At 37.5% G+C, this 14,510-nt stretch overlaps 3 protein-coding genes across 3 annotated transcripts; all 3 read right to left on the bottom strand.

The window, feature by feature from the left end:
• Positions 1–8,877: 8,877 nt before the first annotated feature.
• Positions 8,878–9,291, bottom strand: LOC138904527 (uncharacterized). Its single transcript, XM_070193034.1, has one exon. The coding sequence runs from the start codon at positions 9,289–9,291 to the stop codon at positions 8,878–8,880; it is 414 nt and encodes a 137-aa protein (XP_070049135.1).
• Positions 9,292–9,306: 15 nt separating this feature from the next.
• On the bottom strand, positions 9,307–10,182 carry LOC138904526 (uncharacterized). The gene has a single exon (XM_070193033.1). It carries the CDS (start codon positions 10,180–10,182, stop codon positions 9,307–9,309), a length of 876 nt encoding a protein of 291 aa, XP_070049134.1.
• Positions 10,183–13,034: 2,852 nt separating this feature from the next.
• Positions 13,035–13,986, bottom strand: LOC104095480 (trypsin inhibitor 1-like). Its single transcript, XM_009601623.4, has 3 exons — positions 13,833–13,986; positions 13,691–13,729; positions 13,035–13,349 (listed from the first exon to the last, which is right to left on the bottom strand). Exons 1-3 carry the CDS (start codon positions 13,876–13,878, stop codon positions 13,147–13,149), a joined length of 288 nt encoding a protein of 95 aa, XP_009599918.1. The 5' UTR covers positions 13,879–13,986; the 3' UTR covers positions 13,035–13,146.
• Positions 13,987–14,510: the final 524 nt, after the last annotated feature.

The raw sequence follows: 14,510 nt of genomic DNA, 5'->3' as shown, positions 1-14,510 counted from the left end.
GTACTCAGTAAGTATCAAGCCTAATCTCGAAGTGGTAGAGACGAGATGGTCGACTTTGACACTCACTATGGGTCAATAATAGTAATTGAAATAAACTAGAATATTTAAATCAGCATGATTCACAAAATATAACAATAATTTATTTAACCAACAGAAATAATTAAATTCTTTCAAAATGCAACAATTCTCAATATATATATATATATATATATATATATATATATATATATATATATATATATATATATATATATATAATCCATCAATTTCAATAAAAAAAATCTAATTTATCAAATAGCTTTACAAGCTGCAAATCAATTTCAATGAATTTTCAATTTATCAAATAGCTTTACAAGCTGCAAATTTCAATTCAATTTCAATAAATTTTCAATTTATCAAATAGCTTTACAAGCTGCAAATTTTAATTCAATTTCAATAAATTTTCAATTTATCAAATAACTTTACAAGCTGCAATCAATGAATTTTCAATTTATCAAATAGCTTTACAAGCTGCAATAGACCGTCAAAGTATCGTGTAATTATTATTATTATTAAGCACGATTTCTGCCGAGGACGTACGGCCCGATCCAAAGTGTCGTGTACACTGCCGAGGGACATGCGGCATGATCCATAGATGCATCTATCCTGCCGAGGCGTTCGGCCCGCTCCACAAAAAAGGAAGACATTTTCTTATGTACCTCCGGAAGGAGAGTATATTTATTAAGAGATAAATTTGGGAGGAAGAATAATTTCTTTTAACAATTAATTAATTTAAATAGAAAATCAAGCTTATAAGGTTTCTATCCTTTAATATCTTTATCTGAAAATTCACAATGTATTCATATATATATATATATATATATATATATATAATTAATATTAATTAAACAAAGAATATAATTTACACAAGTAATTCATGCTTTGAGTCCTAAACTACCCGGACTTTAGCATTAATAGTAGCTATGCACGGACTCTCGTCACCTCGTGCGTACGTAGCCCCCACAATTAGCAATAATTATTTAATTTAAATCACATATGAGGTAATTTCCCCCTCACAAGATTAGACAAGAGACTTACCTCGTCTTGCTCTAATTTAATCCACTATAAGGTCTTTTCCACGATAATCTAACTCTGTCTGGCTCGAATCTAGCCAAAATAATTTGATACAATTACTAAAAATTATAGGAATCAATTCTATAAGAAAACACTACATTTTTAATAAAAATCCCGAAATTAATTAAAAATTCGTCTGTGGGGCCCACATCTCGAAATCCGGCAAAAATTATAAAATCCGACAACCCATTCAGTTATGAGTCCAACCATATAAATTTCACCAAATTCCGACATCAACTCGACCCTCAAATCTTCAATTAAAGTCTTTGAAGATTTTTACCATTTTCAACCCAATCTATACCCATTTGAACTCAACAATCTTTCCATAAACCTTATTGATATGTATAAATGATACTATTATACTCAAGAATCATACTCTTAATCACCCATCTTTACCAAAACTTGAAATTGAAGACTAGGGGTTAGAACCTTACCTCTTGGGCGAAGATCTTGTGATATTTCCTTGTTGGATTTCAAAGCTTGAACAAGATCTTGATGAACAAAGTACTTGAGCTTCTTCCTCTCTCTAGAACACTCTCCCTTCTCTCTAAAAATATCAGATTTTTGCTCCAAAATGAGCTTCAAGGCTCATTTATCGAAGTTGGGTCACGTTATAACAATAGAAGAATGGATACTCCAAAAATTCCGGACCAGGCTACAGACCTGGCCTCGCCAGGCTAAAGCCTGGTCTTAGCGCGCGACAGGCCTGGCCTCGCTAGGCTAAAGCCTGGTCTTAGCGCGCGACAGGCCTGGCCTCGCTAGGCTAAAGCCTGGTTAAGCTTGGCTTTTGGCTGGCCTCGCCAGGCTAAAGCCTGGTCTTACACCTGGACTTGCAAGCTCTGTAGCGAGCTACATGACAGCCTTTGGGTATTTGATCATAACTTCTTGTAGGAATGTCTGAATGACGAACGGTTAAAAGCGTTAGAAACTAGACTCGAAGATATTTCATTTGATAGGTAGATCATCACATAACGCTATATATATATATATATATATATATATATATATATATATATATATATATATATAGAAACTAGACTCGAAGATATTTCATTTGATAGGTAGATCATCACATAACGCTATATATATATATATATATATATATATATATATATATATATATATATATATATATATGTAGATATTCTCGTTCAAAGTTGGGTCTTGTGCGATCTCACTTGAAACTTTAGTCTTATGAAATTTTCAACTTCTACATTCGATGCCGAAACCTATCGAATCAAGGCCGATTGACCTCAAATTTTACACACAAGTCATAAATGACATAACGGAGCTAAGAAAATTTTCGAAACTGGATTCCGACTCCGGTATCAAAAAATCAACTCCTCGGTCAAACTTTCAAACTTAAATTCTTATTTTTAGCTATTTCAAGCCTAATTTAACTACAGACTTCCAAATGAAATTCCGAACATGCTCTTAAGTCCTAAATCACCATACGGAACTGTTGGAATCATCAAAATTCTATTCCGGGGTCGTTTTCACATAATTAGATATCTGGTCACTATTTGAACTTAAATATTTTAATTTTTTATCAAAATTCCATATCTCGGTTTAGGGACCTCGGAATTTGATTGCGGGTATACGCCCAAGTCCCAAATCACGATACGGACCTACCGAAACTGCCAAAATACTGATCCGAATCTGTTTGCTCAAAATGTTGACCAAAGTCAAACTTGGCCTTTTAAAGCCAACTTAAGGAACCAAGTGTTCTGATTTCAACTCAAACACTTCCAAATCCCGAACCAACCATCCCCACAAGTCATAAATCTTTAAAGAACATACTGAAAGTTTTATTTAGGGGAACGGGGTTCTAAAAGTTAAAACGACCGGTTGGGTCGTTACACTGCTGTAGTCGAAAACTGCAGTAAAAACAAAATGGCCTAAAAATGGTCCGAAACCACTCCAAAACTCACCCGAGCCCCTCGGAACCTCGTCTGAATATTCCAACAAGTTTCAAAACATAATACGGACTTACTCGAGGTTTCAGATCACGTCAAATAATGTCGAAATTACAATTCATACCTCGATTCAGACTTATGAGTTTCAAACTTTTCAATTTACAAAACTCGTGCCGAAACGTGTTAAATAAATTCGGAATGACTTCAAATTTGGCATACAAGTCATAAATGACATAATAGAGCTATTTTAATTTTCAGAATCGAATTTCGACCCCGATATCAATAAAGTCAACTCCCGGTCAAACTTTTCAAAAATCTTTTATTTTCTAACTTTCGCCAAAATGCGCCGAATTATCCTACGGACATCCAAATCCAAATATGCGCCTAAGTTTGAAATCACCATATAAAGCTATTGGAATCATCAAAATTCTATTCCGGAGTCGTTTGCTCAAAAGTCAAATCTCCGGTCAAACTTTAGAAATTCAAGCTTTATAAAATTAAACTTTTTATTTTTTTTCAAAAACTAATAAAAATGTGCCTACACACCTCAGAATAACTTCAACTTTAGTACACAAGTCACAAATATTTGTACAAAGCTGATCGAACTCTCGAAATCCAAATCGGGACTCGGTATCAACAAAAATCCAATTATGGCCAATTTAGGAATTATTTAAATCTTTAAATTTCTAGTTTTCGTCAAATGGCGATAATTCGAGCTATGGGCTTCCGAATTTGATTCCAGGCATACGCTCAAGTTCCAAATCACGATACGGACCCATCGGGACTGTCAAAATACTGATTCGGGTTTGTTTGCTTAAAATATTGACCGAAGTCAACTTAAGTGAGTTTTAAAGCATTATTTTACATTTTTATCAATTTTTCACATAAAGACTTTTCAGAAAAATATACGGATTGCGCACGCAAGTCGAGGAAATGCTGAATGGTACTATTCAAAGTCTCAGAACATAGAATTAAATATTAAATATAAAGATGACATTTCAGGTCATCACACATATATTCCTCCCGTTCAAATTGTAGATTGAAAATAGGAATTTAACTACGCAAAGCATCTTTGTAATCAAAATGGCATACATATATGTAAGTTGTCACAAAAAATGATCTCATACATATACACATCACATAGATAGTGAGCACAACTTTTGTGAGAAGAAACCGAGAGAAAATAATAGATGCCTATAGATTTTCTATTGCTTTTCCGGTACCGCACTCTTTGAAATAGTCCTTGCAATAATATCCTTAAAATCCTCATATCAAACATATATATAAGTTCCAACCATTTGCCACAAAAAAATATGGTTTATTTAACACAAAATATTAAAAAGTTTTTTTTTTAAGAAGGCACAACCCATTCCCTAGGATGTGTCCAAGTATTGCTCTCAACAGAAACGTTGCAAGGTTAGACAAATATAAGGTTTGAGGGATAGTAAAAGTAGCAAAGCAAGAACGGTCAATATTAAAGTAAGAATTACCTTGGATTGGTTAAGACTTAAGAGGATCCACAGGCTATCGATGTTGCTTGGAGAAACCAAAGATATGAACCTTGTCACTCCCTTTTTTTCCAAAGTGCTGCGGGGTGTTCTTTCTTTTATATAAAGCTTTGATGATACTCTGTACAATATAATGAGAAGTGAGAAATTCTAATCGATTGATTACAATAAGTTGTTACAACAGTACGTCTTTTCAAGAACAACTATTAAAAAACTGATAACAATTGCTGATTGACCGTTGTTTTATCTCGGACTTTCAAAAACGATTTGATTCTCCAGTAAATGACCCAAGAAACGTTTCAAGCAACAGTTGTTTCTTGTGTACAACAGTTTTTTTATTTATGGAATGTGAAAGAAGAAGGTAAAAATACCAAAAAAGGGAGATAAAAGATAAATACAATTGCTGGACATAGAAGGATGCCACATCACCTTCTCAACGCCCAGCTTTATTAATATATATAGATTTCATGGAATAAATTGATCTTTGTATAAATATTTAACTACTAGTCCTATAATTTGACATTCGAAAATGTTCCATAGCCGGTCATAAGTGATTAAGTAATTGTGATATTATACTACACATCAAGTATGTTACTGTTATCATAATATTCAATTTTGTATCATTTGAATATTTTTGTTATAATATACATTTGACTTTGTGTGTTTTTACATATTAAGTATGGTTGTCGTCAGTCAGTGTTAGCTACTGAATATTAAGGTCGAATATACCAAGTTGATACCTTGAAGAAATACAATCACCGAGAATACAACTAAAAGATAAGAAAAAACAACTTTGACATTTTTGTTTACACGTAAAACGGTGTAATTAAATTGATACGTGGTTTCTACACAAATGAATTAATTTGATCCTGAAATAATAAAATAATTGAAGAATTATGCAGTACTTAGCCTTGAGATGAAAACGAAATAACAGAAATATCAGTTCCGGGAACAGGGTTTCGGGGCACAACAACAATGAAATCAAAAGCAAGAAGATAAGATTGTATTAAACTTTGAATAGAATGTAGCATAAGTTTGTCAGAAAATTCGTGTCCCTTACAATGATAACTGAGCTCACTATTTATAGCTACGTCTAAGGAAGGAGGTCCTAGGACCGTGCCCCTCTTAATGTCAATTATGAGGGTCATTGATGAAGATGTAACGGTGAACATAAATGCCAAATTCCCTGTAACGGGTAATCGTTCTTAATGCCACAGAATATTCTCTATTAAATACTATCAGGCAAAGAATATTTATCACATCTTTATGAGAGTTATTCTTTCTGGTGACAAATGGAACAGCTGCCTTCGGTCTTAGCCATACCCCCTGTCTTGGGTTTCACGTGTCCCTCTTTTGGGTGGCCACGTGTCAAAGCATATTTTACCATATATAGATAGTCCCCCTGCTTTTTGGTGACACAACTTTGCGTTACCGGGAAGTTAGTAGAAACACTCTTTTGGCGGGAATTACTATAACTCCTTCTGAAGGCTTCTGACGGTTGATTAGACGCACGTCTCTCCGCATTTAATGCCCCGAACATACGTCATCCCACGATTTAATACAACTGCCATTTATCGAGGTAATCATGGCCATGAATTTAGCCGCCAAAACTTTTACTTATACGCATCAACCTTCTCTCATATACTTCCATAATTTTACAAGCTTACTTTATTCGACTTGCATCCTGCTCTTCATCTAATTCTCTTCAAGCAAAAGCCTTTTCCTTCTTTCATACAATGGCTTCTTCCTCAAAGCGTATCAGTTTTTCAAAGAACAAGAATAAGGCCGAGAATTCTGCTCCTCCAACAGTGGGCTCCATCATCCCTAGAAGTCTTATTACCACAAAAGATTTCGAAGATAAATTTCCTACTACTAACACTCGTACATGGACAGTCAGTAAGTATCCTTCTTCCATCCGTCCTTCTAGCATTTCTGCTGTGAAGGAAGACTGTCGTTGTCACTCTTTGGATATTGTTGCTCCTGATCTATCGAAGCGAGTGACCCTATCCAAGGAGGGTTTTACATATTTTTATATGTATCCATTACTTTGGATGTGTTCTCTTTGAGTGGAGAGCTTGACTCCGCTATTGCGGAGTTTTGCCTTTGCTACCAATTGTGTTTGGCACAAGTAAGTCCTTCTGTGTGGAGAACGGTTGCTTGCCTTCGGCGCTTGTGCCAGGAGACGGGAGAAGAGCTAACCTTAGCTCATATGATGAATCTCTATTCTCCCAAGATCTTTTGCGGGGGAATGATAAACCTCTGCAAGCATGGCCACCATGCTCTGTTATCTAACATGGATGACGACAATGACCATGGATAGATGAAACAGTTCGTTGCAATTACCACCAATGATATTATTCCGGCAATGGCTTCATCTTTTTCGGCCACATGGAATCGGACTCGTAAGCTCTTTGTTTAATATTTCTTTTATTAAATATTCTTCTATACCAGATTGATCCTCTATCCTTTGTCTGTTTCAGCAACCCGATGGATCTCACCGGTGGTTGAAGGTTTGGACTAATGGGTCCAAAAGATCTTGGATGTTACGACGCCTGAAACTCGCTTGTGAAAAGAATTGGCCCCTAAATACGGGTGAAAGGCCGAAAATCATGGTAATTCAAACTCATTGTGTTTCAATTTTTCATGTGAAGAACTTGATTGATCCCTTCTACCTTGTCTATGAAATCAGGTCTACCCGTGAGCTCTGTTAATGTCCCCGAGGAGGACATCTTAGTTGACCCTGTTGATGCGGTGATGCTGCTTAAAGAAGCACTTACTCGAACAGGTATCTCAGAGCCTGCTTCGGGTACAAGTGTATCATTACGGAGTCCCCGGACGAAGGACAAACAACTAAAAAGAAGACGCTCCTCCGCGGCTGGGGAAAAGAATAAGAGGGTGGAGACCGCTGCCCTCGAGTCATCTCCGATAATGATGATGTCTTGCCCTCCTTTCGGGCCGGTCGTAGACACCATGATAGTCGACGATGATGAAGAAGCTAGTGATGACGGAGCTTCTCTACATAGAAGACGACGATCCTTATCATCTTAACAGGATGCTCGACCTGTTGAGATAGTTACACCAATCGAGGACGATGTTTCGACACTTTGGGGAGAGTTCGATTTGGTAGATAATGCCAACTTCGGTCTTCGTGCCCCAATTGTTGTGCCCGATGCTGCGGGGCTGAGTACCGGGTCCCTGTCGTCTTTGGTTGGCGTGCATCCAACAACCAGCACTTCATTTGATGCAGCTGCTTCTCACTCTTCAACCCCATCAGCTTTATCTCCACCTTTGCCAACATCAGCAACTGCTACATCATTTTCATATGTATCTATTCTTCCACCAGTAGCTTCCACATCACCTCCACCGGCCACACTTGATCATGAAGGAAGTGTTCCTCTTCCCTAGTCCCCAGCTCATGGGAATTTGGGGCCAAATTACGTTGCCCCCTCCGGAGATCCGCAAGGGAGGAGGAATATTACTCTTTCGGTATCCACTGGATGCAACTTGCTATCCCGGCCGGTGAAGCTTGCTAATTACCTGAAGTCTTTGGCTTCAGAGAAGGATTGGGAAAAGGTTCAGGCTCTCTCGGGAGAGTGCTCGTTGAACAACGTCATGCACAACGCCGCATCGGTATATTCTTTACTTCTTTTGTTATTTCTACTATTTTTGCATAAATACATCCTGAGTTTGTTTTTTCACTTTGTAGGCTAACTTTCTTGCTTCTGAGGGCCTTCAAAGGTTTATTAGGGAAAAAGGAGGAACTTACCTTAAAGCGGGATCAACTTTTGGTTGAACGGGACCAAGCCGTTATTCGCCTCTCGGAATTGGAAACTAAGGTTATCGAGGTTGTTGTGTTGGAAACTCGTTTGCAGCAAAGTGAGCATTAAGTGGAGATCCTTAGACAAGATATTTCCCCGTTGAGGGTCCAATTTGAAGAGGCCAGGGCCAAATGGGCTGAAGTCCATAATGCTATACTTGCTGCATCCGATCGTGACGTTGCCTCTCTGAAAAATTGAACAACTTAGAGGCAGCCTTGAATTCCAATGCTGAAGAGCTTACTGTTGTAGGGATGAAATATGCCCAGTTGGAGGAGAAGCACAAGAGGACCATTGAGCATTATAAGATTTTCAGCTCTACTGTCCGCGAGCTCGATGTTAGCCTCAAGTCCATTAGATGCGCCCGGGAAAACCTTTCTGCCGAGGTCACCCAACTCAAAGAAGAACTCAAGCGCTGAGTAATAAAATTTCTCTTCGGGTTGTCACGCTCGCGAGGTTGAATCCGGCGAGGAGCTTTATAGCTGGAATAATGCTTCCGGTGAGTTTAGATTACTCTAATACTCTTCATTGTATGATATTAGCTGAACTTCCTATATCCACTAGAACACGTTTAATCTTAAAATCTACCACATTTAAAGAAATTACTAGTGCATCGTTGTGTGGTAGCAGCAATCCGTCCGCGTCCTCCTCAGTAAAAGTGATATCGTCTTCCCGGAGCCTTTTGCTATGGGTTATTGATACTTTCGTCTTCTTTTCTGCCGAAAAGGTGACCCTGCTGATCTCGTTCCCTCCGAAGATCATGTTGATCATTTGGCTTGGGGGATCTTCGCCTTCTTTCGAGGGTTCCAAATTGTCCCGGTTACGACTATAATTGTTCTTAGCTCGGTCACTCAAAAATTCTCTGAGGTGACCATTCTTCAATAACGTTGCCACTTCTTCCCTGAGGTGTCGATAATCCCCTGTCCAGTGGCCATTCATCCCGTGGTATTCGCACTATAAGTTGGGATCCCTCTGGCTGGGATCAGATCTCATTAGTTTCGGGAACCGTGCTTCTTTGATGTTTCTCATGGCTGACACCAACTCCACTATACTGGGGTTGAAGTTGTATTCCGACAACTTGGGGTAAGAAGGATCCCGTGACCCTGACGCTTCTTTATCCTGTAGTGATCTATTGTTCCAACCGCGATCAGTCCTTCTGTCAACAGTGAACCTGTCCGCTGTCCAGAAGCTTCTGCTGCAACCTTCGGTCCATTCGTAGGGCAAAAATTGGCCCCTCAAAGTCTGTCTGTCCATGTCGTAATCATTTTTTGATTTTTCTCTGTTCTTCTCCCGTCCTTTGGTCGATGATGGAAAACCAACATGATCATCTTTGATCCTTATCTTTGACTCGTACCGGTTGTGGACATCGGCCCAAGTCGTTGCTTGAAACTCAAACAGGCTTTCTTTCAGTTTCCAGGAAGCGTCTGAACTTCTTGGATTCAATCCCTTGGTGAATGCTTCAGCCGCACATTCATTTGGGACAGCTGGGAGCAACATTCTCTCCTTCTGAAATCGGGTAACGAATTCTCGTAGTAGCTCGGACTCTCCTTGCGCAATCTTGAATATGTCGGCCTTTCGGGACTGTACTTTTCTGGCCCCGACATGAGCCTTGATGAAAGAGTCCACGAGCATCTCAAAGGAGTCTATGGAATGCTCGGGTAATAGTGAATACCACATCAAGGTTCCCCTCGTGAGAGTTTCTCCAAATTTCTTTAACAAAATAGATTCAATTTTGTGAGGAGCTAAATCATTTCCCTTCACCGCCGCTGTGTAGGTGGTAATGTATTCCTGAGGGTCTGAAGTTCCATCATACTTTGGCACATCGGGCATTTTGAACCGCTTCGGGATTAATTCTCTGGTGCCGCACTTGGCTTGTATGGCAATTGAGTATACTTTTTTGAGTCCAGATATTTCAGCACTGGCGGCGCGTCCGGGATTTGGTCCATGCGTGCATTCACTTCCCTCATAAACCGTAAAAGTTCATTCTTGAAAAGATCGTTCTCGTTATTTAGGCCGGATCCGCTCCCCCCAGCCCCATCGGAGCTAGCTTCGCCCCTAGGAGTGTTATTGTCGACCCTCTGCGTTGTTTGATTCGTGAGAGCACAAAGAGGAATCGAATCTCGTTTATTCGTATTATTCGAAGCCTCCGACAACGCCTACTTCAACTCCGTCATAACCTTATCATGTCGCGTGAGGTGGTCTAGAATGATCGATTGCTACTCTTGCAAGACCCTTACCGCGTCAACGACAAGTTCCTCCTCAACATCATCAGAAGTTGTCCACCGAACATGTTGAGGATATTGCCTGTCATGCACCGGTGTGGCGCCATTCCCCTCATTATGGGTATCACTGATTGAGTCTTCAAAATGAGGCTGATCCCCTCGAATCTCGGGATTGTACGTGTTGTTAACAGCGTTATCTGTCATTTCTTATGATTTTTCTAAGACAAAATAATCAAAACACGTTAGTAAAAAAGGCAAGGATCAATTTAATCGCACAGCTGTCTAAGCCCCACGGTGGGCACCAAACTATTTACTCGTAAAATGGTATAGTTAAATTTATATGTGATTTCTAGACAAGTGAATTAATTTGATCCTGAAATAATAAAATAGTTGAAGAATTTTGCAATACTTAGCCTTGAGATGGAGACAAAATAACATAAACAGCAGTTCCGGGAACAGGATTTCGAGGCACAACAACAATGAAATCAAAAGCAAGAAGATAAGATTGTATTAAACTTTGAATAGAATGTAGCATAAGTTTGTCAGAAAATTCGTGTCCCTTCCAATGATAACTGAGCTCACTATTTATAGCTATGTCTAGGGAAGGAGGTCCTAGGATCGTGCCCCTCTTTAATGTCAATTATGAGGGTCATTGATGAAGATGCAATGGTGAACATAAATGCCAAATTCCCTGTAACGGGTAATCGTTCTTAATGCCACAGAATATTCTCTATTAAATGCTACCAGACGAAGAGTATTTATCACATCTTTATGAGCGTTATTCTTTCTGGTGACAAACGGAACAGCTGCCTTCGGTCTTAGCCATACCCCTATCTTGGGTTCCACGTGTCCCTCTTTTGAGTGGCCACGTGTCAAAGCATATTTTACCCTATACAATTTTCTAAAGAGAAATTATTATGTCGAGGAAGAAGCAAACCCGAGAATAAAGAAGATAAAGAATACCAAATTTATAGAAGTCCAAATCATTTCCTATAAAAAAAGAGACTAGCCAAATATAGAAGATATATAGTTTCCTTCTACATGAAGAAAAATTCAATTATGGTAAATATATTGCCCTTTCCTTCAAGAAATAGGAAAATCAAATATAGTTAGAAAATGAGGACAACACCTAATAATTCTCCCCCTTGGCCTGAATTTTCTGACAAAATAACCTTGATCCACCTTCTTCATATAACCTTCAATAGGTTGCATCTCTAAATCTCCACTGTAAAGTCTGTCTCAACGAGAGTAGCACTCCGGTCAAATTTCTTAGACAAAAATTATGATTATCGTCAAATAGGTTGCGGCTAGAACTAAACCCACCAAGATGAACTTGTCTTGAACCTCGTTCTGATACCACTTGTTATGACCACAAAAAATCAGGTGTTATGCAGAAGCTAGTAAGCAAACCTTGAACGACGATAAATCAGACAACAGAAATTTCGTATTTTCTTCCACCAGAAAAAGAAAAATAACTTCAATCTTTCATTTGTAAGCCCAAGTCCTTTTTTTAAACTAAAATCTTAATCTTTACTCTATATTACTTACTGTAACCACAAGTTTTTAATACTCAAAAGTATCATTATCATCATATGTATCCTCCATCGTGTGAATATGTTAATCAAGTTTCACAATTTTTTATACTTCCAAATGATGAAGATTCAATGTTCTTCATCAAGTATGTTTTCAAAAACTTCAAAAGCCCATGTGAAGAGATAACTTAAGGGAAAACTACACAGTATAGTTGCTCTAAAAATAATAACTGACAAAATATATATTTTTATATATATTAATGTATAATGTACAAAAAAAATACGTATGTTATCTAGAATCAATATATATTTCTTGTAAATTGACTAACAGATATACGTATGTTATCTAGAATCAATATATATTTCTTGTAAATTGACTAACAGATATAATTATTTTTTGCCGACCGTCTAAATATATAACTTGCCCTAACTAAATTATACTCATACTTTGGATCCTTTACTCTTAATTGCATGTCTTCTTTGTGTATAATTTGAGTTCTTTTAGGTCTTCGTGTGAATCTCTTGGCATGGGCCTTTGAAGCTTTTGGAAATATGATGGAGCCCATTGGATCTTCATCATTTGGCTTAGTAGTAAAAAGATGGTGAAAAGAAGAAAAAAAACCTATAACTATGCTTTATCCAAAATACAAGATTTTTAACAAACTATACGCGCCTCAATTCCAAATAATTTGGGGCCGGTATATGAATACTCACTAATTACCGGAGCAACAGGGAACGTCTAGACGGCGTTTTTCTTCCTAGGCTGCAGTAAGTAGATCGAGAGGTCGTTCCGCCCCTTGTCCCCGAATATGAGGAATTCTCAATTGTTCAATACTTTACTTCAAATAAAATAGAGCGATTAAAATAAATAAATAAATAAATAAATAAAAATATGCAGAAATTTACATCATGATGTGCAGGATGATAGTAACATGTAAAAGCCACATTTATTTATCACCAAATAATGGATTAATACATGGAGACATTAACCATATGGCTCCAATTTATTTTCTTAATTAATGCGGGTAAATATTTTTCCCTCAACCAACCCGGGGAGTTTGTACGACAAAGTCCAACACATTAACCCAAAGACGAACTCGATCACATCTAAAATCTTGTGTCACAAATCTCCCATTCAGTACAGTTTGAACATTAGTTAGTGTTGGTTCTTCCTTTTGAATTGTTTCCCTTGCTAACTTGGCTGGTACCCCAAGAAGTTCTGGCCATGTCTCCTTTTTCACTCCTATAATTTACATATAATGAGAGACAAAGAGAGAAATATTTCTATGAAAAGAACAATTATATACATAAAATAAAGAGCAGTTCAGTGCACGAAGCATCCCGCATTCATGCAGGATCCGGAAAAGCGCCGACACTGCAAGGGGTGTGATGAGGCAGTCTATCATGATGTAATCATCAGTGGCTGATTCCACGACTCGTACCCGTAACCTATAGGTTTTACGGAGATAATTTACCGTTGCTCCAATAATATCCTTTCCACAATTATATATAAACTTCATAAAAAAAAGAAGCTAGGCAAAATAATATTGGAAGAAGCAGGAGACAAAAGAGTGAAAACCAAACCTGGGCAACCATCGGACTGAGACATGAGAGGTTGAAAGACTGTTCAAAGAATAATGTAAATAAGTTATCCTTTTTATCAATAAATAGAAATACATGTGAAGAAACAAAAATAAAAATAAGAGTAGCTAGGAAAAGAACTAACGAGATGCAAGAAGCAAGAAAGCAACCACGTGAGCTAACTTCTCCATAGTCTTTTGTCTAATTATTTTTCTAATTGCTTTGAAGAATTGAGATTAAGGAAACCAAGTTGTGATGTGTATGATAATTCATTTGGATTTATAGGGATATTTATAGTAGAGTTTTTGCCTCAATTACATGAGCTACTTGTTCTTCGAAGCAACCATAGTATACTAATTTAATTTTAAAGATAAACTTGATGAGTTGTCGATCGATGACCCGCTCTTAATTTTCTTTTTGTTGACTTTTGGTATTAATTCGCGCAGTTATAGTAAATTTATAAATGATGTTTTGGGAATTTAATTAATTGATATAGAATAAATAAAAGTTTTATTTAAAAGCATATGATTATTAATTCTATAAGTTTATTATCACAAATATAATATTTTATCTTTGAAGACAGCTCGATCAACTCGCAGCGGTTGTAATCTCTTCAATCGCCTATGTTAAGATGTCGTTGATACACTGCTTAAATAAGTTTTAGCATTTGAGGTTTATTTAACGTAAATTACAAGGAACGGTCCAAAAGGTAAGCCACACTTTTGGAATGTCGACCAAATTGCTATTTTAATTTGGAGGTTTAGAAATTTTAACCAAGCATAGATCTATGCAGTTAGGACACATTGGTGAGAGAATTTGTTCC

Source organism: Nicotiana tomentosiformis, chromosome 2, assembly GCF_000390325.3.
Source record: "Nicotiana tomentosiformis chromosome 2, ASM39032v3, whole genome shotgun sequence".
NCBI lineage: Eukaryota > Viridiplantae > Streptophyta > Magnoliopsida > Solanales > Solanaceae > Nicotiana > Nicotiana tomentosiformis.
The sequence above is the reverse complement of the archived record's forward strand: the minus strand, read 5'-3'. Positions and strand labels throughout refer to the sequence as shown.

Coding starts and splice junctions, on each gene's coding strand:
- LOC104095480 (XM_009601623.4), bottom strand. CDS start 13,878: ATGGAGAAGTTAGCTCACGTGGTTGCTTTCTTGCTTCTTGCATCTC. Junction 13,730..13,832: donor TTTCTTGCTTCTTGCATCTC/GTTAGTTCTTTT, acceptor TTCTTTGAACAG/TCTTTCAACCTCTCATGTCT. Junction 13,350..13,690: donor TCAGTCCGATGGTTGCCCAG/GTTTGGTTTTCA, acceptor TGTAAATTATAG/GAGTGAAAAAGGAGACATGG.
- LOC138904527 (XM_070193034.1), bottom strand. CDS start 9,291: ATGAATGGCCACTGGACAGGGGATTATCGACACCTCAGGGAAGAAGTG.
- LOC138904526 (XM_070193033.1), bottom strand. CDS start 10,182: ATGCCCGATGTGCCAAAGTATGATGGAACTTCAGACCCTCAGGAATAC.